General features: G+C 40.1%; 1 protein-coding gene across 4 annotated transcripts; it reads right to left on the reverse strand.

Moving 5' to 3' along the window:
* Positions 1-2,050: 2,050 nt before the first annotated feature.
* On the reverse strand, positions 2,051-25,381 carry ZCCHC10 (zinc finger CCHC-type containing 10). Of its 4 annotated transcripts, none has more exons than XM_089531006.1 (4): positions 25,331-25,381; positions 9,398-9,556; positions 5,590-5,631; positions 2,051-4,180 (listed from the first exon to the last, which is right to left on the reverse strand). In XM_089531006.1, exons 1-4 carry the CDS (start codon positions 25,339-25,341, stop codon positions 3,895-3,897), a joined length of 498 nt encoding a protein of 165 aa, XP_089387132.1. In that variant the 5' UTR covers positions 25,342-25,381; the 3' UTR covers positions 2,051-3,894. The 4 variants fall into 4 exon arrangements, with proteins under 4 accessions (XP_089387132.1, XP_089387126.1, XP_089387107.1 ...); XM_089531000.1 differs by lacking the exon at positions 25,331-25,381 and adding an exon at positions 25,010-25,070; XM_089530981.1 differs by lacking the exon at positions 25,331-25,381 and adding an exon at positions 25,004-25,070.
* Positions 25,382-25,711: the final 330 nt, after the last annotated feature.

Here is a 25,711-nt window from a genome sequence, read left to right on the forward strand (position 1 = left end):
GAAAACTCATCCTTGGCTCATCCTTGTTGGCCAACTGTAGGATATTTTACATTTTCTTTGTTGGCATAAGGAATAACTCTCCTTTCTTTAGAGTGCTTTTTCTTTTATTTCATCACAGTTCCCAAACCCAGAAAAGATTGCGTTTGTACACTTTACAACTTCTTCCCATTAATGATGCTCTAATAACAAATGGTGGTCTTTTGTTTCTTTTTTGCAAGGTAGCCCCTGACAGTTGAGAAATGAAGAGTTCTTTAACTATAGCAATAAAAGATAAGCCCGCTGAGATTTGTTGTTAGTTATAACAAATTAACTACCAACAATGGAGGGGATGTGTCATACAGAAAACAACTGGCATTGTAATATTTCCATTTCAGATTGTGTAGAAGAAAAAATCTAAACAAAGATCAAGCCATGTATAGAATCTAAAAGTCAAGAATATCCTTTCATATGGCAGAATTACATGTTTTATCAGACAATAAGGAGATGATTCACTATAGTACAAAGAAAATCCTATTATAGTTCACAGCAGTGTTTTCTTTCCCTCTCCCCTACTCCCATGTAGGGAACCTGACTCTTTGCTACTGGTGGCAAAGCAGATCATGGACACAAACCCTAATGGGTTGACAGAACAGTGCATTCTGTCAACCTCTGTGCACATCATGTGCTAATCTCAGATGCCCAAGGTTAGATTAGGACATTAATTGGCCTTGACAGTCAGAGACAAGTGCATCAGTTCATGAGATGCTTTCATTTCCTTCCCTTTAACATCATGGTTTGTTCTTTCTCCTGTCCTGTAATTAATTATTGAAGCTAAGCTGAATTATTTGCATGATAAATTTCCCATTCTCAGGCAGAAAAGCCTTTAAAAGGTATCAAAAGTTGCACTTTAAATAATTTTGAACTATGTTGTAATGAATTCCTGGAAAATATCAAGACACAGATTGAACAAATTAATACATAACCCTTGAAAGTGTTTTGCACCCACAGTCCACAGATATTTTACATCCTCTGCTTGAAAAACATGCAAGTCTCTTCCAGAAAACAACCATGTGGGGACTGGATACCTGAGAAACAATAACCAACAGTGAGAAATGCTGGGACTTGTAATCGAATATATGGAAGGTTGAATGATTTCTAGCTCTGCAGTATAATGTTCAATGACAAGATTCATAAAATGCTTTCAGGTCACCAGTACATGTTCAGCCACATAATCACAAGTTAGTACAACATCAGTGTCAAAACAGTAGCTGTATATTTTCATATTGAAATGTCTAAGGAAGTTGTCCCACTCATTTCATCACCAGAATCCCTGTAAGGATCCCTGTGTTTTTTCTGACATGTAGCTTGCCCTAGGTCCATATTTTTAACTCATTGAGTGCTATCATTTTTTTTTCGTTCTTCTTAGTCCTGTTCTTTCCCCAACAGAGATTTTGCAGCTTTTCAGCTTCTGAATGCCATTTTGAGCCCTACTAGATCAGACTAAAGATCTATCTAGGCTAGCACTCTTTCATACCAGCTGCCTCCGTAAAGTTCATAAGGAGAATACACTTACTACATCCCAGCACTTCGTTTTCAATGGCATATAGCCTCCTTATCAGGCAGTCAGAGCAAATAGCCATAGAATAATTGTGGTGTTGTTGCTGCTGCTGTGTGCCTTCAAGTCATTTCTGATTTACGGTGACCCTATCATGGGGTTTTCTTGGCAAGATTTGTTCAGAGGAGGTTTGCCACTGCCTTCTCCCTGAGACTGAAAGCATGTGATTTGCTCAAGGTCACCTAGTGGGTTTGATAGCTGAGTTGGGAATCGAACCAGAGCTGTAGTCCAACAATCAAAACCACTGCACCAGTGTCCATTCTCTGTAATGAAATTTCCATACTAATCTTGTTCCTCTACATTCTACATACAGAGTGATGAGTCAACTGCTATCTTCTGGTTATTTCTTTAATTGTCCTTAATGGCTTAGGATTCTAAAGACCAGAATCAACTCTGAAAACTAACAGTTATACTGGTACTCAATTTGCAACCCACAAAAATAAATGTTAAGACCTATTTGCATTTAATAATTTATTAATCTTTCTTCTTAAGTGATACATTCTTTAGCATGACTCAAATAATTTTCTGGTAGTTTTAGAATTACAGTATCTGAATTCTGCAAAACAGAAATGGTTACAGACTAAAATGCACACCTTACATAAACATTTAAATAGAACATTTGTATTCAAAAGTCATTCTACACACTACATTTTCATAAAAATATAAAAAATAGTTCAATAATTAATTAATACTTTAACTAGACTAGGATATTTAAGTTTCCTCCCAACAGGTTCCCTCTTAAAAACACTCCCATCAATAAGAAACTTAAAGGAGACTGTATCACAAATTAAGTGACTACTGCCAATTGCTAAAATTCATCACAATAGCAAGTTAGTTCACTTCTGTTAACTAGCAAGAAATGTACTGCAATATGATTTTTGCTAATATGTATCCTCCATTCCAGAGTTCATTCTATTATATATAACTTGTGCTATGCAAAAAGAATAATTGTTCTATATAAGTGATTTTAAATTAGAGTACAATGGAAGTTACTATATGAACAGAGTAATCAAATGCATCTTATAGTTAACAATTATTATGTAAAAATAGCACACGGGGAAATATTCAAAGATACTTTCTCTTTTCTTTTAATCCACCGCCAATGAAAATAAAATGCTTTTCTCATTGAAAATAGGACATTTATATATTATTACTATTTTTAAGCTCCGAAATTAGTGTGTGGAAGATAAAATGAAGACTTCAAACTCCCTCATTTTATGACACTCTTTAGGGCATATTTAATTTTATGAAAAGGCACAAAGATGAAACTCTTCAGTTGCAAAGTTAATATGACTCTCCATGCGCAGTGCAAGTGCAGCTTAAGGTATGGTCTTTAATCTCCCAAAAGGACTTGCTAAAAAAAGCTTCTGGCCCTGCTCCAGGGATTCTGGTACATAGTGGGGAGAGCCACAGATATAGCTGTATGCAAGGTTCTCCAGTGCTAAACAGATAGCAGACACAAATTGTATTGGGCAGTGCTGTCTGGCTACTGATAGATAGATAGACAGGCTCCTGGAATCACTTTCCTTTGAGCCCAAGTAGTGACTAAAACTTGCAGAACCAGGACAATGGACCATCTTCTTTGGAGAGATCCGTAAGCGCAGTAACGCATGTGCTGCCCCAGTACTATGCTAGAATCTCTGCACAGCTTTTTTGCGTAATCAAGCCCAAATCCATGAGGATAATATATGCAGAGAAACCTGTTTCCATAAACAAATCTGCTGGATTGGTGTGAATGTATTGCCCATAAACAGGATAGTGATTTCCAACAAATCAACAGTAAGAGAAAATCAATATTGCCACTAATGTTGGACTAGAAAGTGATATATGAGAAAATCAGTTCTGTTTTGTATTTAAGGCAATATCATTCCATTTTTATCTGTTACTGAAGATTAAATATGGCTTTGGACACACTAGCCAACTGAAACAAAACTTCATACTTTTCTCTGTCCATCTTGCTTATAACATGACGGTGGTATAAACAGAAGGTTGCTATATGACATATCACACGGTGGTTCAAACTATGTGTTTTGCTTTATGGCATGTAAACATTAGGGTGACTGGATCTTAGATCATATAAACATTTTATAGATTTCTTTAAAAACTAAGGGGAAAAGGAGCGCTTCCTATTAAACAATAATCCACAAAAATACTCTTTCAATAAGTGTTACTTGCCATTTAACAGCTTATGTCCTATGAACTACCATGTAAAACACAGACAGTTTTTTCACTTGTAAAAATTGGCATGTTAAATTTTGTTTGGCCATTATGCTAGTTGATCATACATCAACTCCACAGTCCTAACACCGCACCAAGTTGTTTTTCTTCTTTCTTTTCTTTGGTGGCTCATCATCTGTGCTGCTGTCTGTGCTGCTGCTGCTACTGCCACTGGAGGAACTAGAATCTGTGTCAAAGTCAGAAGAACTGGAAGAACTACTTGAAGAGGGGGAGGAGGAGGAACTGGAAGTGCTTTCATCACTGTCACTGTCTTCAGAAGAAGAAGATGAGGAATCTTCACTCTCAGATGAAGACTCACTTGCTGAACTGACACTGCTGCTACTGCTAGAACTTGTCACACTTTTAGACCTACACACAAAAAAAGTTTGACACAAGCAACTGATGTTATTCAAACCCAGTGAGCAAACAAGAAGTTAAGAAAGACTACTAAAATATTTCATTATAGAATATTTTCCCAACTTTTATCTCAAGTACACTCAAGCATGTGCTTATAGCACTGACTTTGTGAATTGCTACTATACTGTACATAACAATATTTACTTATTTTGCATACTTAAGTGAATTTAACTGCTCTTTGAATTCAATAATGACCAAAAATCCCAAAATATGATCATTTTAAGTTGGTATATAAAGTCAAGATCCAAAACCTCTTCCATTACTGGAAAAGGATGGAAGCAATGCTGCCAAATTGCTGGGGTCCAGCACTCTCAAAATCTGTTAAAGAGGACTGGGAAACCTTCTGGAGTGTGCATTTGTCGCTATTGAAGGGTAGGAAACAAGTCCCACCATGCTACCAGATAGCTACTAGTATGATCTTGGATTCAAGTCATCTGTAGATATGTTAAATTTCAAGTGTAAAAACGAGGTTTAGTCCCCAGGAGAAATTGAAACAATGGTCAGTTTTGAATTCTGCAGCTTTATCACTACCAAGCAAAGTAATCTCTTGGTCAGTAGCTTCCTGTAACCAGTGTTTTTAAATAAATCTAAAAACAGAAATGCAAGGAGCTATGCTTTGTTTGAATACAGGAGCAAAATTTCCTATCTCCTCTCTTGCTAATGAAAGAAGAGGGGAACATGATGCACATAATTTTGAAACATGCTGAAGCATGTAAGAAGAAACCATAGTTTTAACTATTTCATTTGAACTAAGTCTAATTGTCTTACATTCATTGAGAAAAAAATATATTTTCAAGCCTACACAAATTGATAAAATCTGTTTCCCCCCTAAAAATTAAATTATGAAACAATTAGTTATATGAAAGCATCTTCTGCATTGCCAGTCTTTTAATATTAGCAGCATTAAGTACTTATTTTTAACACAAACCACACTGTGCAGAACAGTCAACAGCCCAGAAGTGGAAGTGAAGTATTTAGTTTCCATTTGAATATTTAGCATTTTACCTTTTCAGTTCTAGAGAACATAACAATTAGAAGATGCACATGTACTGAGTCATAAAATTTTAGGGGTGCTATGGTGTTCAGAAAAGACCAGGAACTTAAAAGGGCATTTTAGCAATAAACTGGAATAGATGACATTAAAGCTAAATTATATTACTATCTAAAAGCCTAACAGGAAAAACTAAATTCCAAGCTAGATCCTAATCATGTTTAATTGGAAATAAACTGTATTGACATTTTTCAATAAGTGTGATTAGGGGCTACCGCTTAAGCCAAACCAGTCTCCTTCATTAGTCAAACTGCATCATTTATCACAGACAGTGCAACAGATGGGCAATTTGTTGTTCTTCCTCACATACCTTTTTTTCTTGGTCTTCCTCTCTGTAGTAGATTCTCCAGAGCTAATTGATGGATAGGAAAAAAAAAAGATTTTACTTAATATGGTGAAACAATAATGTGTGTGTATTTTAAATAGATCCATAAATTTTCTGTTAACACGAGCCCTGGTAGCACAGTGGTTAAATGTCGATACTGCAGCCATTCACAGTTGCAAAGTTGTGAGTTCAATAACAGTCAGGGGCTCAAGGGTCGACTCAGCCTAGCATCCTTCCGTAGGTCGCTAAAATGAATACCCAGCTTGTTGGGGGCAATTAACTTACACACTGTAAACTGCCTAGGGAGTGTTTAAATACAACGATCAGCGGTACATAAATGTACTTGCTATATAAAGGAACCTGGCTTTTCAATATAAATTGCCAGCTTCTTAGCAAGAAATAAGATGAACAGAAAGCATAAGTGATAAATATTTAAGTGCTTAGTTAATAATTGTTACTGCCAACCACACCATAATTTTTATGAAAATCACTTTAGGAATTTACTAAAGATATTGCATGAGATATTTATATTAAATAAAAAGAAAAAGGAATAGAGTGATTTGCATTTAATTATACAGTTTTATACTTTTTATAATTGATCATTGTAGTCTAATATTTCATCGATACTGTAAGCCATCCGAGAATCATATGTTTTTAATAAATAAAATATTCCAGTGGCTTTTGCCTCATTTTCAGCTAGGTTCCATCTAAGTGAGTGGGAGAAATCCAGTAGAATTATGTTCAAGCGTAACAGTAGTAGTCATGTCCTCACCACACTGACTTCTCAGATATTAACCATTTCTAAAATAGCTCCATTGAATATTAAATTAACTATATCTGAAAGTATTAGTCTTTCACTTTAAATGTCTTTAGCAGCTCAACTAATTATTTTTCTATGCTCCTGACATTAAAGCAGTTTATCATCACATTGTTATCAGGACTACCGCTCTAAATTATCTTTAACGAATATAAGCATCATCAAGATCAAATCATAGGATAAATGAAGTGTGGAATATGCTACATGTTGCTGTATTCAGGGTAGGTGAAACAGTATCAAAACAATTTCAAACTATGACCTATCATGAAACATTAATAATGATCAGCCCAAATACCCTAAAGCCACCAGATCTGTCAGCTCTGGTTAGTTACTTGGATGGGAAACCACCAATGAATACCAGGTGCTGTAGGCTATATTTCAGATGAAGAAACTGTCAAAACTATCTCTGAGTATTGCTTGCCTATGAAAACCCTATGAAATTCATGGCGTCACCATAAGTTGACAGGTGACTTGGAGGCATATACATGCAAGTCTCCTATGCCACTTCTAACTATGTTAGAATGACCACTACGGAAAACTACACAAAGGAGGTAACAAACCCATTAATTTTTTACCCATTCTTTCGAAAAAACAAATTGCAAAATTATAGCAAATTAAGTTAGATGACATACTGAAAGGCAATTGGAACAGTGGCTGCTAAAAAAAAGTGTGAGCAGCATGGAGAAGAGAGTGAGCAAGCAAGAGAGGGAGTGCAACCAAAAAGGCATACACACAAGCCTGGAGCAAAAAAAAGAGAGGAGGCTACTTACACCTGGAAAATGTTGAGAGATCCATTGGAAATGCCCCTTTAGGTATCTCTGGTCAACTTGCAGGAGTTAAAGGCAGGATACAAACCGCCATATAGTATGTCTTCTATACATACTAGGGTTAGGAAGGGGCGGTGCTTCCGCACCCCCCTAACCCTAGTACGTATAGAATACGTACAACATAGCGGCGCCCCTTCCACATGGGGGCCGCCATGTTTACGTACTGGACGCATAGCGTCCAGACGTGTCATGGTGCCTATGACGTCGCGAATGCGCCAGCGGCACCTCGTGACGTCATAAAGGCGCCGCAAAAAGAAGCTCCGAAATGGAGCTTCTTTTTTGCTCCGCACTGGAGCCGCGCAGTTTGGCTGCTGCAGCTCCCGTGCAGAGCAAATGGCACCGGCGGGAGACCGCCGCAAAGCGGCGGTCTGTATCCCACCATAGTGTCTTCCCTCTTTGAACTTCCACCCATGCCTTGCAGTCCTAGCTATGAAGGCCCCTCTAAAGCCTCTTCCACAGACATTAGAATGGGGAAGAAGAAACTGAACCATCCTCATGCCCTTCCCTCTACTCAGCCTCTACAGGCTTCATCTACACTGTAAGGCTCTTTCTTTATCAGCTGAATTCCAAAATAGTTATAACCAACATAGACACTCAGAAGCTGAGTCTACCTCCATAGAAAATACTTTGATGTAGAATGGTTTAATACATTCTATAAATAATACCTCTTCTTTTTATTAATTTTCACATACACTACAATGCAATAACTCAGTATGCTTACTGGATGGTCTTTAATTAAAATACCACTCCAGCTCTGAGCTCACCAGATGGCCACAGCTTGCTGTTATTTTTTGTAATATGGAGAGTTACCATATATACTTGACTATAAGTCAACCTCATGTATAAGTCAAGGTCAAGTTGGGGGTCAAAGTTCCCGAGGTAGCTGGGCTGCGGACAAGCTGTAGGACAATCACTTGCCCTGCCCAGCCTCTCCACAGTGGGGAGGTTCAGGCAAGGTTCAGCCAAGAGGAGGAGATCCAGATGAAAGACAATGAGGGAGGGGGAGACAGGGCCAGGTCATGGAGTGACAAAACTGAAAAGCAAAAACGTAATAAGCAATGGCATCCAGTAAGGAAACAGAATTCCACAAAGGAGCAACAAGAAGCAATACAGAAAAGGACACTAACTGGTAGGAAAGTGCAGAAGAGAGCGTGGAGCTGCAAGATCAACAAACTAGAAATAATAAAGTTCCTGCGTCAGCAAAAAATAAGAATAAACCATCAGGCATAACGTTTCAAAAAAGATTAACAGTGGGAAATCTTGGAGGGGTGGCAATCCCTGACTAAATGAGTTGATGGTGACTGATTTAGTAACTGCCACTCTTGTTCTGATCATGTAGTAAATGCTTTTTTAAATTATACAACAAAAGTAGTTAACAAAAAATCCGACTTTCTATGTTAGTTTTCCTTAAAAAGAAAAACAGAAAGATATATCTGACCATTGCATAAAGATGTAATCCAGCCGAAGTTAAACAACAGTTATTTATTCAAGACACTCACAAAGTTAAATGGCACTTTCCCTGAAATGTGCAGGCATTACGCATAGTGTTATGGACTTACATTATTGTTTTCATTCTCTACTATAGCTAAGAGAATGGGCTATGGAATAGGATGTTCTTTCCCTAAGCCTCCTTACATATGGAAAATTCTCCTTCTGAATTTAACATTGTCCATAACTACAAGTGAACTCTGGACCAGAAGCTTACAAAAAAAAAAAAAATTGGTTCGAAATACTATCTTAGGAGCTCACACAGGTTACTGCTGACCATTGTTAACACCTAACCTGTTTTATTGTATTTATTAAGCTGGTTTTTAAGTATTTTAATGATTGTTCTAAATTAATGTATAATTTTATATTCATAAATCATAGTGTTTTAGTAAATAAATTTGCATGCTGTAACCTGTCTTGTGTCCCAACTTGGGGAGACAGGTGAGGCAAAATGAAATTAAATTAACTTAAGCAAAAGGCACAAGAAAATTGACAGTTGAAAGGGGCACCATCTCACAATATGTTTTCAGTGGAAGAAAAAGAACTTTATCTACACTGGCCCTCATTATCTTTTTGACTGAAATCAAATAAGACTCTTAGCTATAACTGGATCATACACATTTCTGTAAAAAGGCACAGTCATCTACACAACTGATCTTACCTTTGCTGCAATAGTTGATTCTCCTTCTCTTTAAGTGCTTTTTTAAATTCTGTTGTTCTGGATGGTCTGTGCAGATATTTTCTTTTCCCTGTACATTCATAAGTCCAGTGTCCAAATTCTAAACACTTCTGACATCTTACGTGTTGCTTGTTTGCCTCCCTATGGAATACGTAGAAATATTTCAGACCAGACATCTAAATTAAAAGTGAGATATTAACCACAGCTGACACAAATATACCATAATCAAGAGGGCAGTTCCAGATCTATGATTGTTCAAATCTGCAATATTAAACCATCTTCCCACATGTCATCAGCTCTCTGTACAGGAATAAGTGCAGTCAAGCACCATATGGCAATTGATATTGCCTACCAAGATAATAGCTGCTGCTTTTATGTGCCTTCAAGTTGCTTCAGAATTACGGCAGTCCTAAAGCAAATCTATCTTAGAATCTTCTCAGCAAGATTTGTGGAAAGGGAGTTTGCTACTGCCATTCTCTGAGGCTGTAAGAATGAGACTTGCCCAAGGTCACCCACTGGGATTCCATGGGTGAATGGAGATTCAAACCATAGTCTCCCAGAGTTCTAGCTCAACACTCAAACCACTACATCACACTGGCTCTCAAGATACTAGGGACATTCATAATTCTATGATCCATTCTAAATTCTAAGACAGACTCCAGATAATTTTATGCCCACAATAAATGCTGCTATTAATGACCCTTTTATTCTATGGAGGGAAAGAAGTCAGGTGAAGGGTATTACCAATCCTGCCAGTAGCTGATACTGATCATTTACTGCCTCATACTTTGTTCATCGTTGCACCCAGTCAAGCATGAGCCTTTACTATCACACACTTGTTCCCTTTTGGAAAGACTGTGCAATTACGGATCCAGAGAAGGCAGCTACAAGACCTTTTCCTGAAACAACTCAGAACATTAGACTGGTGAAGACAGAGTCTCAACATGTGGAGCCAAAAGGAAGCAGCTGATAAGGGGTGTTTGGAAGAAAGAGATGTGACAAAGAACAAGGGGAGAACAACAGCTGAAGAACACAGAAGCAAAGATAAGCACAATGAGACAGACAGACAGCTTATTGAATGGTCTTCCACCGGAAGAAAGGGGATTTTCAACAATTCCTTCAACAAACCCCAGTTGTCCTCTGCTTTGTCAAGCCACCAACTTTCCTGAGATTTTCTGAAGGAAGAACTCACCAAAAATCTCCTCCCCATTCTTTCTATCAGGGAAAACATCTCATGAGCTGTGGCTCAGAGGATGACTTCTGACAACTTTGAAGTGTAGTGTCCTGCCTATGTTGTTGTTGTTTGCCTTCAAGTCATTTCTGACTTATGGTGACCAATTTAAGTTGGACTAAAAGCAGGACTGAGGCTAATTTTGGTTTTCAGGACAAAATGCCACATATAAAGCATCCTTTAGCTTTAAGATCTATCTACTTAAATTGTTCCCTCAATCCTCCCTTCAGCCTGAATCCAGTCCTCAAATAGACCCTGATACCCTATGGTCCATCAGCTTGCAACTGTGCTGCATTCTTTAAATACTTAAAAACTTTCTAAAAGACACATTTTTCACATTAAAAAATGGGACTCAAGTTGGAAAGAGCAAGAACTCTGTTCTTTCCTGTCCACTGCTGTTTCTGGATGAAGATACTGCTGACCCAAATACAGCTCTGCTGAAATCCCAAACTTTCCTATGGGCAAATCTTCTCCAGAACATGGAATAAGTTAGTCTGTTTGTCATTTTACGGACATTGCACAAGCTAGAAGGATTCACATGTCATTGGTGTACTGCTTAGTTTTTTATTTTAATTTACAAAGCTGCATAGCTCTAAAAGAGGCCTTTCAAGTTTACAGAAGCCGCTATCTCAATTTTTGGCAATCGTATCTCACTTCCAAATTGTCAGACACTTGATCTGAGGTGATTATTAAAATAAAATAACTGGAGATCTGCAACAAAATATTCCTGTACTTGACATTGCAAGGCTATCAGAGGTCTGGCATCAGTGAGGGAGGTTTTGCTGCTTTTCCTCAGAGCTGAATGGTAGAAGTCTTCTAGACAAGGCTAGAGCTTATTGAATACAGTTAGTAAATAGTGCAAGAGCTGCAACCATGCATAAAGATAAAAGGTAAAGATTTTCCTTTGACAAGATTGTCTAGTTATGTCCGACTGCAGGGGACAGTGTTCATCTCCATTACTAAGCCTGGGGAGCCAGCATTGTCAAATACAATTCCGTGGTTATGTGGCCAGCATGACTACCCAAAATGCTGTTACCTTCCCACCAAAATGATACCTATTTAACTACTTGCACTTTTACATGCTTTCAAACAACAAGGTTGGCAGAAGCTAACAGGATTCCACTCCGTCACACAGTACTTGGGTCACTGGGCACATTAACTTTAACATTATGTACTTCTATAAATCTTGAGGTTTTCCCTGATACGATGTAATCTCCACTGTGTGGGGTTGGCCTCATTTTCATCCAAAGTGATTAGAACAGACCTACATGCGCTTACTCTTAGTAGTAATGAAAATGATGGTGCTTAACAAGCAGACACCAGGACATCAAGCATGTGACATCTTATCTTCACTGTTAAATCTATAATGCATTAGGCTGACAGTGATACAAGAAGATAACCTGCTGACCTTAACCAATCACTGAGAGTGGTCTTTCAGGCTTCCCAAGCTAATTAAGTATCTTTCAGACTTGTGTAGACTACAGATTGTCTAGTTATACATGCTTATTTTAATGAGAGATTATTGATTTTACAACACAGAAAAATGGGGGAAAACAAAGTGATGAGACATTCTTTCATTTACTCTCCTAGAAACATAAGAAGCTGTTGAGTCAGACTATTAGTCAATCTTGACTACTGCTGTCAATTATGAGTTGCAGCAGCTCTTTGCAATTTTAGGAAGGATTCGTTCTTAGCCCTACCCGAAAATGCCAGGACTGAACTTGGAGCCCTCCAGATGTAAAACAAACACTGTATTAAAGGATTATGGCCCCTCCTACTATATTAACACCAGTGCAACCTGTCATAATTTTGAGATGGTATATAAGTACATTCTTGAAAATAAACCAAAATCCACCTAAAATAACATTGCAGAGCAGAGATCGAGTGCACTTGTAGAATGCAGGCAGAAACCATGTGTACATCCAAATGTTTGTCATCTGTAAGCTCCAGAACCTCTAGCCAGCCTGATCCATATTAAAAGTGGTGAGGAACACAGAGAGGTGCTATCTACCAACGTCTGGAGTGCCAAATGATCAAATTACATATCACTGCTAGATCCCTCAGTCTTATTTTCCTGCACAATCTCTTTCTATACCTCTACCTGTCAACTTACTAGAGGGCAGGATACCAAATATATATCTGAGGTAGATGGTGATGATAGAATTGGAAAGAAAATTAGTCCAATCCCTTACCAGTGCAAGAATACAGAGGTGACATAAGGCTGAACAGTTTCTGCTGTTTCTATCATTAGGAAGTTATTCCAAATGTTTGGTTATAATTTTCTTTCTTGTCATTTGAACCCATTAGTTTGGGTTGCAATCTTTCAGGGGGGATTATACCATCCCTCGCCTGTCCCTTCTGGCCTTGTTTCCAGTCTAGCACTTAAGATCTGGTCTCAAAGAGCTTATACCAGGGGTAGGCAACCTTTTTGAGCCAGGGGCCGGGTTGCTGTCCCTCAGTCAACTGGGGGGCCGAAGCCAAAAAATAAATAATTAAATAATTTTTTAAAAAATTAAATATATAAACAAACCAGGACAAATGTAGGACAAAATTTTCAAATGGAAGACACTTTTTTTAAAAAAATGGATGACACGCAAAAAAATTTGCTGATTTTTTAAAAAATGTTAATATAAATGCATGTTTCTGAGGCTTCTATAGACAATTGCCCCCCAAAGGCCCCGGCGGCAATCGGTGGCAGGACCGGGCTGGGGCCGGTCCCAAGGCCTCGCCGGGCCGCATCCGGCCCGCAGGCTGCAGGTTGCCTACCCCTGTGCTATGCAGTGTCAGGTCTGCTTAATACTTGTTTGGGAGACTGAGTTACTAATCAACACGTAGTACCACGTAGGGCTAGGAAACAGTCCTGCCTGAAATCCCAGACAGCTCCTTCCTGTCAGAGTTGATACCGGAATATCATCAGTATCATCAATTCCTACTGCGACTTCCCCACTACCAATACAGCGGTTGCAGGTGGGAAAACAGCTGGCAGGTTGGAAGCCGCAGTAGTTGGGAGTCCTGACAGACCTGCTGATAGTACTAAAGATGGTATTGGTACCAAGGATGGTTGAGTCAAACCTGAGGACTTAGGTATCAAAAGCTCCTTCGATTTTTGGTGACCTTGTTTTCCCAACTCCAATACGGTGGACGTAGCAGTGAAGAGGGAGTAGTTGGACGCAGCTTTCTCAACCACTTGAAGGGACTTCTTCCAACAATACAACTTAAGTCTAGAAGCCTAATTCTTTGATGCCTGGCCAGTGAACCCATGGCAAATCGGGCACTGTTGGACAATATGCATCTCACCCAAACAAAAAAGGCATTCTGAATGGGTTTCCAAAAGAGAAACTTTGTGCCCACAAGTGAGACAAAGCTTGAACAGAGAAGCAGAGGTCATAAAATAGAGTGGAATGAGGGGAGAAGTCCCAAAGTAAAGGGAACGTGTTTTTCTTAATAAAGAAGAAGAAAGAAGGAAAGTAAGAAGAAAGCTAAACAACTTGGAAAGCAGAAGTGTAAGAAAAAAATCCACAAAAGGAGTGAAACCACTCAGCCAAAAACACCTGAACAAAGTCACTCTTTCGGCAGATGAAGAGAAAATGAGGGGAACATAGCCTGGTGTGCTTGGACATTGAAACTGGGAGCACGGGACAGGGTTCCCATCAAACTACTCAGCTATAGAAAATTCTGAATGAGGTCTCTGCGCAGGCATTAAACCCAAATGTCTGAAGCACAGACACTACAAAGAACTGCAAATACTGATAAGCCCTAAGTTGTTTTACATTCTTCCCACTGATACACATGTGAAGAAATAAAATGGGAAGCTGGCTTTGTACGCAACATTATACTGTGGAAGCATATGCAAACATATACAGGTTTTTCCTATAGCTAGTCTTCTTTGGGCAGCTGGAAGAAATTAACCAGTGAAATATGTCGAACACATTACAAAACATACATGTGCTCTTTGGCAGATATATTCAAAATCTGATGTTTTCGGTATAAACCAAGCCAAATCATAATTTTGAAGAAAAAGGCACTGAATCAGATCACCAAAAACTTGCACAAGAGAACCTCCACTACTTTGAGATTGATCATATTAACAGTAGTTGTAGTGCAATGTCATGTTTCAATGTTCTTGTTGTTGTGTGTGCCTTCAAGCCATTTCCAACTGGTGGCAGTAAGGTGGATTTCCTGACAAGATTTGTTAAGAGGAAGTTTATCATTGTCTTCTCCTGAAGCTGAGAGCATGTGACTTGCCTAAAGCTACCCAGTGGGTTTCCTGACCCAAGCTGGGAATCAAATCCTAGTCTCCAAAGTTGTAGTCCAACACTCAAACCGCTATGCCACATTGGCTCTCATATGGTTGAAACACAAGTTTTAAAATGGTCTAAAGGACAGTGTTAACAGAAATAATACCTGGAAGGTATAATCACTATTGATATGGTTGCATTCTTTAACATCTAAGAATCAAAGACAGATTCTATTACTATACTTGAATTTTAAGGACCATGCCACTTTTGCATTGTACACATCTCACTGTGGGTGACTATATCAATATGCTAAAGTTTATTTAATTGTGGTTTCCTAACATTATTAGAATTAGTAACTAATTTTTAGGTTGAAGTTATAGCTGCACTTAATGGATATTTTGCTATTTACACTGAAAGTTTTACTACAATTATCCTAAAATATTCTCATTGACCCAATTGGAATGTAGGCAAGTGAAAGATTCACAAACCAGTTGAACAAGAGTGCCTGGATTTCATCAGCCTTTGATCACAATCCAGTACCACTGAAGTTCTATCCACATTTTACCAGTGATTTCAGAGGTTGAAGAATTGTAACCTTTGCCTCCCTTTGGACAAAGGTGAATTGCATTTAAGGACTCTTGTTTAACTGGTCTGTGAATTCATTAGTTCATCTTCACTTTGTTTGCTTCAGACTTAAGTTATCTTCTCCCAGTTCAGAATTCCCTTACCAAGTAAATAACATTAGAAAAGCTTAAATAATATTTACTTACTGACTGACTATTATAAATACAGAACCAGTTAAATCTATTTTCAGTATCACTACTATCCTTATTAACCACTGGTACATTTATTTCCCTGTCTATAACTCTGAGTTACTAATCAACATGATTAGAGCAACACTCTTTGAAAGGACATTAAGTATTTCATTACAAACAAAATCTTCAACGAAAGCACAAGTTCAAAAAGCATTCTGAAAATTAAAACTGAGCACTTTTTTTCTAAAAGAAAAAAAAAAAACCTTTCCAGTAGGGCTTGGATTGTTCCTAGAAGGCACACTATGTCCCTTTGGCTAAAACCAAGGCAGAAGTCTGGGCTGCAGTCCAAAAACCACTTACTTGAGAACAATTTTGCTTTTTTCAAAGTGATTTCAACATCACAACAACCTACTCCATCCTTGACATCTCACAGATGAACTATGAAAAATAAATTAGCCAATGCAGAATATTCTATTACATGTCTGCTGATGAAATTGAGTGAGACTACTGAGAACACAAGAACACTTTTAAAATGTGATTTCTTTTGTAAAAAAAAACCCTCACAAATTGTTAAAAAGGAAAGGTGAGTGACTGAGGAAAGTTGAATAATGTTGCTTTAGTTTTATTTCAGTTATGTGAATTTTTAATATTTTTTCTCTTTTGCTACAATTCCAAGAGTTCATTTACACATTTTATATATATTGTAACAGTCAACTAAAAGTCCACATGGGTATCTCAAATACAAGTCATGCCAGATTAATCTGATTTCTCTTTTTTATATATGTAAAATTACTAGCTTGGTAGATGAAGGGAATGCTGTGGATATAGCATATTTTGATTTCAGTAAAGGCTTTGAAAAGCCCCCCACTTGGTATCCTGGCAAAAGAGCTAATAAAATATGGACTAGATAATGCAACTGTTAGGTGTATTTGTAGTTGGTTGACCATTTGAACCCAAAGGGTGTTCAGCAATGGCTCCTCTTCATCTTAGTGAGAAGTGATCAGTGGGGTGCTATACAGTTCTGTCCTGGGCCCAGTGCTATTCAACATCTTTATCAATGACTTGGATGAAAAAAGAGAGGTCATGCTTATCAAATTTGCAGATGACATCTAATTAGGAGTAGCTAATACCCCAGAGGAAAGGATCAAAATTCAAAATGACCTGAATAGATTGGTATCCACAGGGGATTCATTACACACACACACACACACACACCATGGATACCAAAATCCGCTGATGCTCAAGTCCCATAGTACTCAATGGTGGTGCGACCACATGGCCACACCACCATGGAGGACAATGGCACTTTGCCCCTGCCCCCTGCCCGATGCCAGCCTCGCCATTCTCAATGCGGCAGGCAGCAGGGATCTACCTTTTCTTCCTCCTCTATCCCATCTCCTCCCTCTCTTCTCCTCCTCCTCTTCTTCCCCTGTTGCCAGTGCTGCAGCTCCTTCACCTCTTCCTCCTTCTCTTTGTCACCTCCTCTTCCTCCTCCTTCCTCGTCTTCCTCTTCTTCGCTCTTCCTCCTCTTCTTCTTCTCCACTTCTTCCCCATTGCCACTACTGCGCCTCTTCCTCCTCCTCCTTCTCTTACCTCGCCTTCTCTGTCTTCCTCCTCTTCCTCTCCCCCCTCCACTGCGCTGCCACTGCTCGTCCTCCTTTTCTTCCTCCTCCTCTTCTTCCCCACATCCTCCACTTTTGCCTCCTCCTCTTACCCCCCTCTGTTGCCCTGCTGCCACTCGTCCTCCTTTTCTTCCTCCTCCTCTTCTCCACTCTTCCTTGTTCTCCTTCTCCCTCCTCCTCATCCCTACCACCTCCTCCTCCTCTGCCAGCGCCGCCCCCCCCCTGCAGGTATATACTCAAATCCATGGATGGCAAGTCTGTGGATACAGAGAGTGGACTGTACTACACTTGGGGGGGGATGAAATGCTGATACAGGATGTGGGACACCTAGCCTGACAACAGTACATGTGAAAGGGATATAGAAGTCTTAGTAGACCACAAGTTAGACATGAGTCAACAGAATGATGCAGCAGCTTAAAAAGCCAACATGATTCTCAGCTGCATCAATAGAAGTATAATGTCTAGATCGAGGGAAGTAATAGTGCTGCTCTATTCTGCTTTTGTCGGGCCTCACCTGGAATATTGTGTCCAGTTCTGGGCACGACAATTCAAAAAGGACGCTTACAAGCTGGAATGTATCCAAGGGGGGGGGGGGGGTGACCAAAATGGTGAAAGGTCTGGAAACCATGCTCCACGAGGAGAGACTTAGGGAGCTGGGGATGTTTAGTCTGGAGAACAGACAGTTAAGAGGTAATATGATAGCCCTGTTTAAATATTTGAAAGGATGTCATACTGAAAATGGAGCAAGATTGTTTCTGCAGCTCTAGAGAACAGGACCCAGAGCAATGGATTTAATCGATAGGAAAAGAGATTCTACCTAAACATTAGGAAGAATGTCTTCAAAGTAAGAGCTGTTTGACAGTGGAACACACTCCCTTGGAGAGTGATGGAGTCTCCTTCTTTGGAGGTCTTTAAACAGAGGCAGGATGAGGGCATTTGTCAGGGGTGCTTTGATTGTATATTCCTGTATGGCAGGGGGTTAGATTGGATGGGCCTTGGGGTCTCTTCCAACTCTGATTCTATGATCATCAATGACTCATTATAGACATTCACAACATAGGAACTCAATGAGACAGCAGGTATGTAACACTTCCCAATGACCTAGTTATCTATAGCCAGTGAAATTTGACTTCTGATGCAAATCTGGCACTGAATACCTGTGTCAAAAGAAGGATGAGGGAGCACAACACTGTGTGTTCACCTGGCCATCTCAGGAGCTCTTGACACCATTGAGGCCATTATTCTTCTTGATCATCTGGCCAAGATGGTGTTATGGACTACAATACTACCTGGTCCTACCTAAAATGCCAGTTCTAGAAAGTAATGTTGGGGAACTACATGCTACCTTACTAGTGCTAGGATGTTCCATGGGTCTCTCTCTTTTCTTCAATGCAGCTTAATGTTTGTTTATTTAACTGTATATCCCATCTTTCTAGCAAAAGAATGCAGCTCAAGGCAGCTCAGAGTAATAAAATCATGTAAAAACAGAACAAAACAAATTAAAAACACAGTGAAAAGCACACAAACTGGGTGACATATGGCCATCCAGAGACTTAAAGAGAGCTGTCAACACACTGACAGCAACTACCTCCATTTTTTTCTTTCAGGTGACACTACAGGTGCTAAATTGTTGTTTGAAGCTGGCAGTGAATGGATAAAGGCCAACAAGCAGCAACTCCATCCAAGTAAGGGGGAACATATGCAATATGCCTCAGCTGTATGGAGCTGTTTAAATTGTTCTGGATGACATATTCTTCTCCTAATGAAGCCAGTTTGTACTTAAGACATACAGTTAGGTGTACACATGAATTGTTATTTGTGATTTAAGTATTTCTAGCAGCCTCAATCGTATCTGTACTATGGTAGCCTGTCCACTATTATTTGATAACATCAAGATTAAACTATTTCAGGGGCTGCCTTACAGCATTATTCAAGTATTGCACTCAGTCCAAAATGACAACTGCCTTGATACTGACCAGAATCTCTCAAATGAAACATTTTTCTTCACTTCTAAGACAGCTTCATTGCCTTCCAATCTGTTTCTAAACACAATTGAAAGTGCTAGATTGTTAAAATTTGGGAGTTGGATAAAATGGATAAATTGGTGACACTGATTAAAAAAAATTGTCCACCAATTTTTCCTTAAAGAACTGAGAAATATTTTAGCTGTATATGAAGAAGCAAGCAGGGAGGATTCTGGTTGTAGACTTAGAGATCTGAAGCAACACAGTTTATTTTTTAAAGTTGGAAGTAGGAAAAATAGTTTTTTTCTGGGAAAGTGTGTGTGTGTGTGTTGAGCACCAACATTTCAGATGGGGAAGTTGGAAGTTAATTTTTGTTTGCATTTGTTGTATTAGTTAGGTTGTGCTGATGAAGTGTATAGTGTTACAGTTTTATATTTCTAGTTTTAAAGGGGGTGGGAAGTGGAGAGATTGGGGCTGGGGTTAGTTTAGTTATTTTGTGTTAGTTTTGTAGGTTTTGCTTATTTGTTTAATGTTTGAAGATGTATATGTGTAGTATTAGGAATTTAAATGTTCTCTGTGTAATGCATTTTTTTATTTTTGCATGTATTTGATTTTGTCTATTGTCAAAATATATATATATATATATATATATATATATATATATAGTGATGGTTTTAATTGAAATGCCTGTATACAGTTAGGGATTCATTTATCCAAAAACATGATTTCCTACTTGAACGTGCCCAACCATTAACAAAGCAGTAAGCACGGTCAGCTCGGGTTAGCACTTGGATGGGAGACTGCCAATGAACACCAGATGCTGGAGGCTATATTTCAGAGGAAGGAACTGGCAAAAACACCTCTGAGTACTCTTTGCCTAAGAAAATCATATGAAATTCATGGAGTTGCTGCCATAAGTCAACAGGTAGCACACGAAACCTTCTCTGAGCGCTACATGAGCAGAAATTGGTTAGTTAGTGTTTCTGTCTGGGATAGCCTGTTTATAGAATACTTAACACAAGTCCAGTCTAACCCAGTCTAATTACAGAGCAAAATTTAATGGATTTTAAACAATGGGAAAAGATCTTCTGTATACCAAGCTGTTTTAAAAGTTTGCTCCTCTGATTCACACATTTTTCACTGACAATTTTGGTAGTTTTCTCCTCCTCTTTTGTTGTTGATTTGAAACTTTTTTACTGTCTAAATATGCTGAAGACACCAGATCCCATCTGATCTTAGAAGAGAAGCAGGGTGAATCCTGAGGTCGAAGGCTTTCATAGCCGGCATCAATGTTTTTTGGTGGGGTTTTCAGACTATGTGGCCATGTTCTAGAAGATTTTCTTCCTGACGTTTCTCTAGCATCTGTGGCTGGCATCTTCAAGATGCCAGCCACAGATGCTGGTGAAATGTCAGGAAGAAAATCTTCTAGAACATGGCCACATAGCCCGAAAAACCCACAAAAAACCAGGGTCAATCCTGTTTAGTATTTGGATGGGAGACTGCCAATGAAAACCAGGTGCTGTAGGCTGTATTTCAGGGGAAGGAACCACCTCTGATTATTCCTATGAAATTCACAGGGCCACCACAGATTGACAGGTGACCTGAAGACACATACACACATTGCATTAATTGTAATTTTGCATTTATAAGTCAGATATTTTGATTCCAAAAAGCTGGGGTAAATACTGTTAAAATACCATCTACCCCACTAAGGCTACTGCTTTCCTCTTTACCATCAACAGCAATTTCTTCTAAGTAGAGCTCCAAAAATAGTTCTCTATTCATAGAATGTCAATACATTTGTGCCTTTTAGGGTGTATCCTCATGGCAGAAATAAAGCTGTTTGATACCACTTTAACTGCCATTACTCTATCTTCTGGAATCCTAGGATTTGAAGTTTGGTGAGGCACCACAGCTCTCTGACAGACCAGGCTGAATACACCACCAAACTACAAATCTCAGGATTCCAAAGGATAGAATAATGTGGTGTGAAACTGTTTTATTCCTCCAATGCGGAATTTATGTTTAGAACAGCAAGTGAGGGGGAAAATTCCTACATTAAGACCTGAGAAAAGGACTAATTATATATTCCAGTGAACACATAGGTCTGGGACAGACAGGCCTTTGCGGCGCCCTCGTCATGTGCAAGGGTTGCCTGGTGGGTGGAGCACCCACATGCCCAGCAACCCTTGCATGTCACAAGGGCGCCGCAGCTGCAGTGCGCCCACCAGACGGGACACATAACGGTGACGTTGCAGCTGTGCCGCTTCCAGGTGGGGTGGCGCAGCTGTGACATCACCGTGCCAGCTCTGGTGCTTTGCAGCGCTGCAAAAAGGAACTGCTTGCGGGCGCTCCTTTTTTGCTCCGCAGCAGCACCACACAATTTGTTTGCTGTGGCGCTCCTGCGGAGCAAAGAGAGGCACCAGCAGGCCGCCCTTTTTGGGCAGTCTGTACGGCGCCATAGTAAATCAAATTACCTTTTTTTGGAGCCAGCATAGCATAATGAGTGTTGGACTAAGACTCTGAAGATCAGGGTTTGATTCCTGGCTCACATGCTCTCAGCCTCAAGGGAAGGCAATGGCAAACCTCCTCTGAATAAATCTTATCAAGAAAACCCCATGATAGATTCGCCTCAGGGTCACCATAAGTCCAAAATGACTTGAAAGCATACAGCAAGAACAACAACAACATGCCTTTTGTATGCTAAAAAAACAATTAATGAAAGAAAAGTTCTACAGATTTTGCAACTATATTCAAATATAAACTACACAAAATGATGTTATGAGAGTGCATATATCCATAGATACAATATGAATGAAAATGAGCTGGATATTTTTCAAGTCAAAGATAAGTCATGAACTTATTTTATGTCACTTTGTATCTAAGATGTTTTGCTGTCCTTCAGTAATTCATAAGGAACAGTAATATTTGTTTCCAGCAATAATGCCAACCAACATTTGTGTACCTATACATATAATCAGCTATGGCTTTCCTACAGTTGTAAGCAACCTTGGGTTTTATACTGGAAGAAAGGCAGACAAAAAATTAAATAAATAAATACAATTTTCTTTAAACTCTAATAAGCTAAATACATCATGTCCTTCTCACAAGATCTTTATTTTTAAAAAGCATACAACATTTCTATGCTAGAACAATTTCTTTATATTAAATAGCAAACATTCTAGTTCACTTTTAGGAAGTCAACTGGAAATTATTGTATTAATTACCTAATGTTGGTTGTTGTTTTTGTGTGCCTTCAAGTTGTTTCTGAACCTATCATGGGGTTTTCTTGGCAAGTTACTTCAGAGGTGGTTTGCCAATAAATTATTAAATATACTCATCCCTCCACATTTGCTGGGGTTGGGGGCAAGGGACCCCCATGAATGCGGAAAAACCATGAATAACAAAAACACTATGTTTTTACCAGAGAGAACCCCTCTCTAGGAATCTCTAGGTCCTCCAGTGCAACTCTGTGGCCAATATCTGCCAGACACTGATCATAGAATTGCACTGGAAGAGCTACAAATGCCTAGTGGAGTGTTTTCTCTAGGAATCTCCCTAGGTCCTTCAGTGTGACTTTTAGTTAAAGTTGCAACCATAGTTGCGCTGGAGGACCTAGATATTCCTAGAGAGAACATATTATTAAAATCCATGAATAATCAAATCCACAAAATTCAAAGCTGCAAACATGGAGAGACGAATGTACACCTGCATAACCACACATGTGATTATGGCACAATTTTTAACATTACAGGTCCAAAGTTTCATTTGTTCATAGACCTCACAGACCATTTCGGTCTGCAAAATTATGTACGTAACAATAAATAAGAGCCAGGTTGGTGTAGTGGTTTGAACTACAACTCTGGAGACCAGAGCTCGAATTCCCAGCTCAGCCATGGAAAACCACTGGGTGACCTTGGGCAAGTCACACTCTCTCAGCCTCAGGGGAAAGCAATGGCAATCTCCCTCTAAAGAAACTTGCCAAGAAAACCCCATAATAATGTTGCCATATGGCATCATAGGTCAGAAAGGACTTGAAGGGACACAACGACAATAATAATAAATGCAGTGTTTGTAGATTCAGGTAGCTTTTCTATACCGCAATCTCATTTGTACTTATCTAACAGTATGACCTATCTGGCACTGTGATGTTCATTCTGGAATAAAGATACCTTGGCTTGCCCTAGAACTTCCACATGGAATCCACATTAGCCAGCTGGCTGCTCTCATTACTACTACTACTACTACTGTGCAATAAGGATATCCTTTTGCAAGAGAATTTGGAAAAGCAAAGGGGAAAAAGAAGCACTCCCAGGTATACAATATTAAACACAAGCAACTGAAGGCATTTGGTATGACAGGGACTACCCAACAAGCAGATCAGGAAAGGTGATTTTAATGCCCAACCATTACCCCTGGGAAAGGGAATTTTCCTATTTTACTATTACAGCCATCCCTGCTACGGTTTGCCTCAACACACTACACTTACAAATCTCTTCTTACAGGCTGCATCTGCACTGCAGGAATAATCTGGTTTGACACCAGCTTTATTTGCCGTGGCTCGATGCTATGTAATGCTGGGAATGATAGTTTTGTGAGACATTTAGCCTTCTCCTTGTGAGATATTCAGTACTGTGACATATTTAGCTCTGCTCCAATGCCACAATTTACTACAGTTCCCAGAATTCCACAGCACTCAGGCACGGCAGTTATAGGGCCAATACACCCTGCAGAAATAATGCAGTTTGAGACTGCTTTAACTACCCTGGCTCAGTGTTAGGGAATCCTGAGAACTGTCGTAAATTGTGGCACCAGAGCAGAGATAAATATGAGAGAGGCTCCAAAACATTTTGCAGAAATAATCCCGTTTGAGAGTATTTTATCTGCCCTGGATCAATGACAGGGAATGCTGGGAACTGTAGTTTTGTGAGACATTTAGCCTTCTCTGTCAGAGAGCTCTGGTGCCATGATAACATACAGTTCCCAAGATACCCTTGCACTGAGCCAGGGCAGTTAAAGTGGTCTCAAAGTGGATTATTTCTGCAGGGTGATTTGGACCAAAGTGGTGTCAAACTGGATTATTCCTGCAGTGTGTTTTGAACCAGAGATGGCTAAATGTCATATTGAGGAGGGAGCAAGCTTGTTTTCTGCTGCTCCAGAGTTCAGGACCCGGAGCAATGGATGCAAGCTACAGGAAAAGAGGTTCCACCTGAACATTAGGAGGAACTTCCTGACAGTCAGGGCTGTTCGACAGTGGAACAGACTCCTTCCTCGGAGTGTAGTAGAGTCTCCCTCCTTGGAGGTCTTCAAGCAGAGGCTGGATGGCCATCTGTCCTTGGGGAAGCCTTGATTGAGAGTTCCTGCATGGCAGAATGGGGTTGGACTGGATCAGGGCCCTTCTAGGGGTCTCTGCCACCTCTAGGAGTCTATGATGCTCAATGTCTCGCACAAAAACTACAGTTCCCAGGATCCCCTAACCCTGAGCCAGGGCAGTGAAAGGGGGTCTCAAAGTGGGTTATTTCTGGGGTGTGTTTGGGACCCAAAGTGGTGCCAAGCCGGATTATCCTTTGCAGTGGGAATGATGCAGCCAAGATGCCAAGGAAACTGAGCAGCTGCAAGCCCTGGGGCTGGTGGCGGCGGTGGTGGTGGGAGGGAGGGAGGGAGGGAAACAAGGAGGCTGAGGGAGCACAGACAGGCAGAGGGCTGGGTCCCTTCCAGGGCAGCCCGGCCTCTCCCTCCCTCCCTCCCTCCCTCCCTCTTCCCCCTCCGCTCACTCACGCTTGCCTCCGAGCGATAAGGCGGTGCATGGGAGTCGCCATCTTAGCCACCGGCGGCGGCAGAGGAGGAGGAGAGGCGAGCGGTGCATGCTGGGAACTCCGCCCTCCCGCTCTGGTTGTGGCCCTCCTTCCTTCCTCTCCAACACCTGCCCTGCTGCTGCTGCTGCCTCCGTCCTTTCCCAGCCCCCTCCTGGCCTCCATTTTGAGCTCACCACTCAGCAGCAGCAGCAGCAGCAGCAGCAGGGAGTCACATTTTTAGATCCCTGGTTTAAGCTTTTCTTTCCTCATCTCCTGCATATATATAAATATATATTGTTTTGTTTCTCACAGGTCCTCCATTTTGTGGTGCCTTTTCTTCAGTGGTTCCTCCCCCCAAAACTGTGCCCTTTAAGAGCATTTGGACTCCAGCTCCCAGAAGCCTCAGCCATGTTGGCCAACAGTCTGGGATTCTGGGAGCTGAAGTCCCTTGGGTTGCCCTCTTGTGAAGCTGCTCTGAGTCCCAGTTCTGGGGGAAGAGCGGGTTACAGATAAATATAATGGAGGAGGATGATGATGATGATGATATTCCCTTAAAGAGCACAGTTTGAGGAGCACAGGCACTCTATTCCATACAAGTTGAACATGAGTCAACTGTGTGATGCAGCAGCTAAAAAGGCCAATGTGATTCTAGACTACATGAATAGAAATAGGGAAGTAATAGTGCCACTCT

This window comes from Sceloporus occidentalis, unplaced genomic scaffold (assembly GCF_023333645.1).
Source record: "Sceloporus occidentalis isolate IW3139 unplaced genomic scaffold, rSceOcc1.0.p SCAF_1, whole genome shotgun sequence".
Classification (NCBI taxonomy): Eukaryota; Metazoa; Chordata; class Lepidosauria; order Squamata; family Phrynosomatidae; genus Sceloporus; species Sceloporus occidentalis.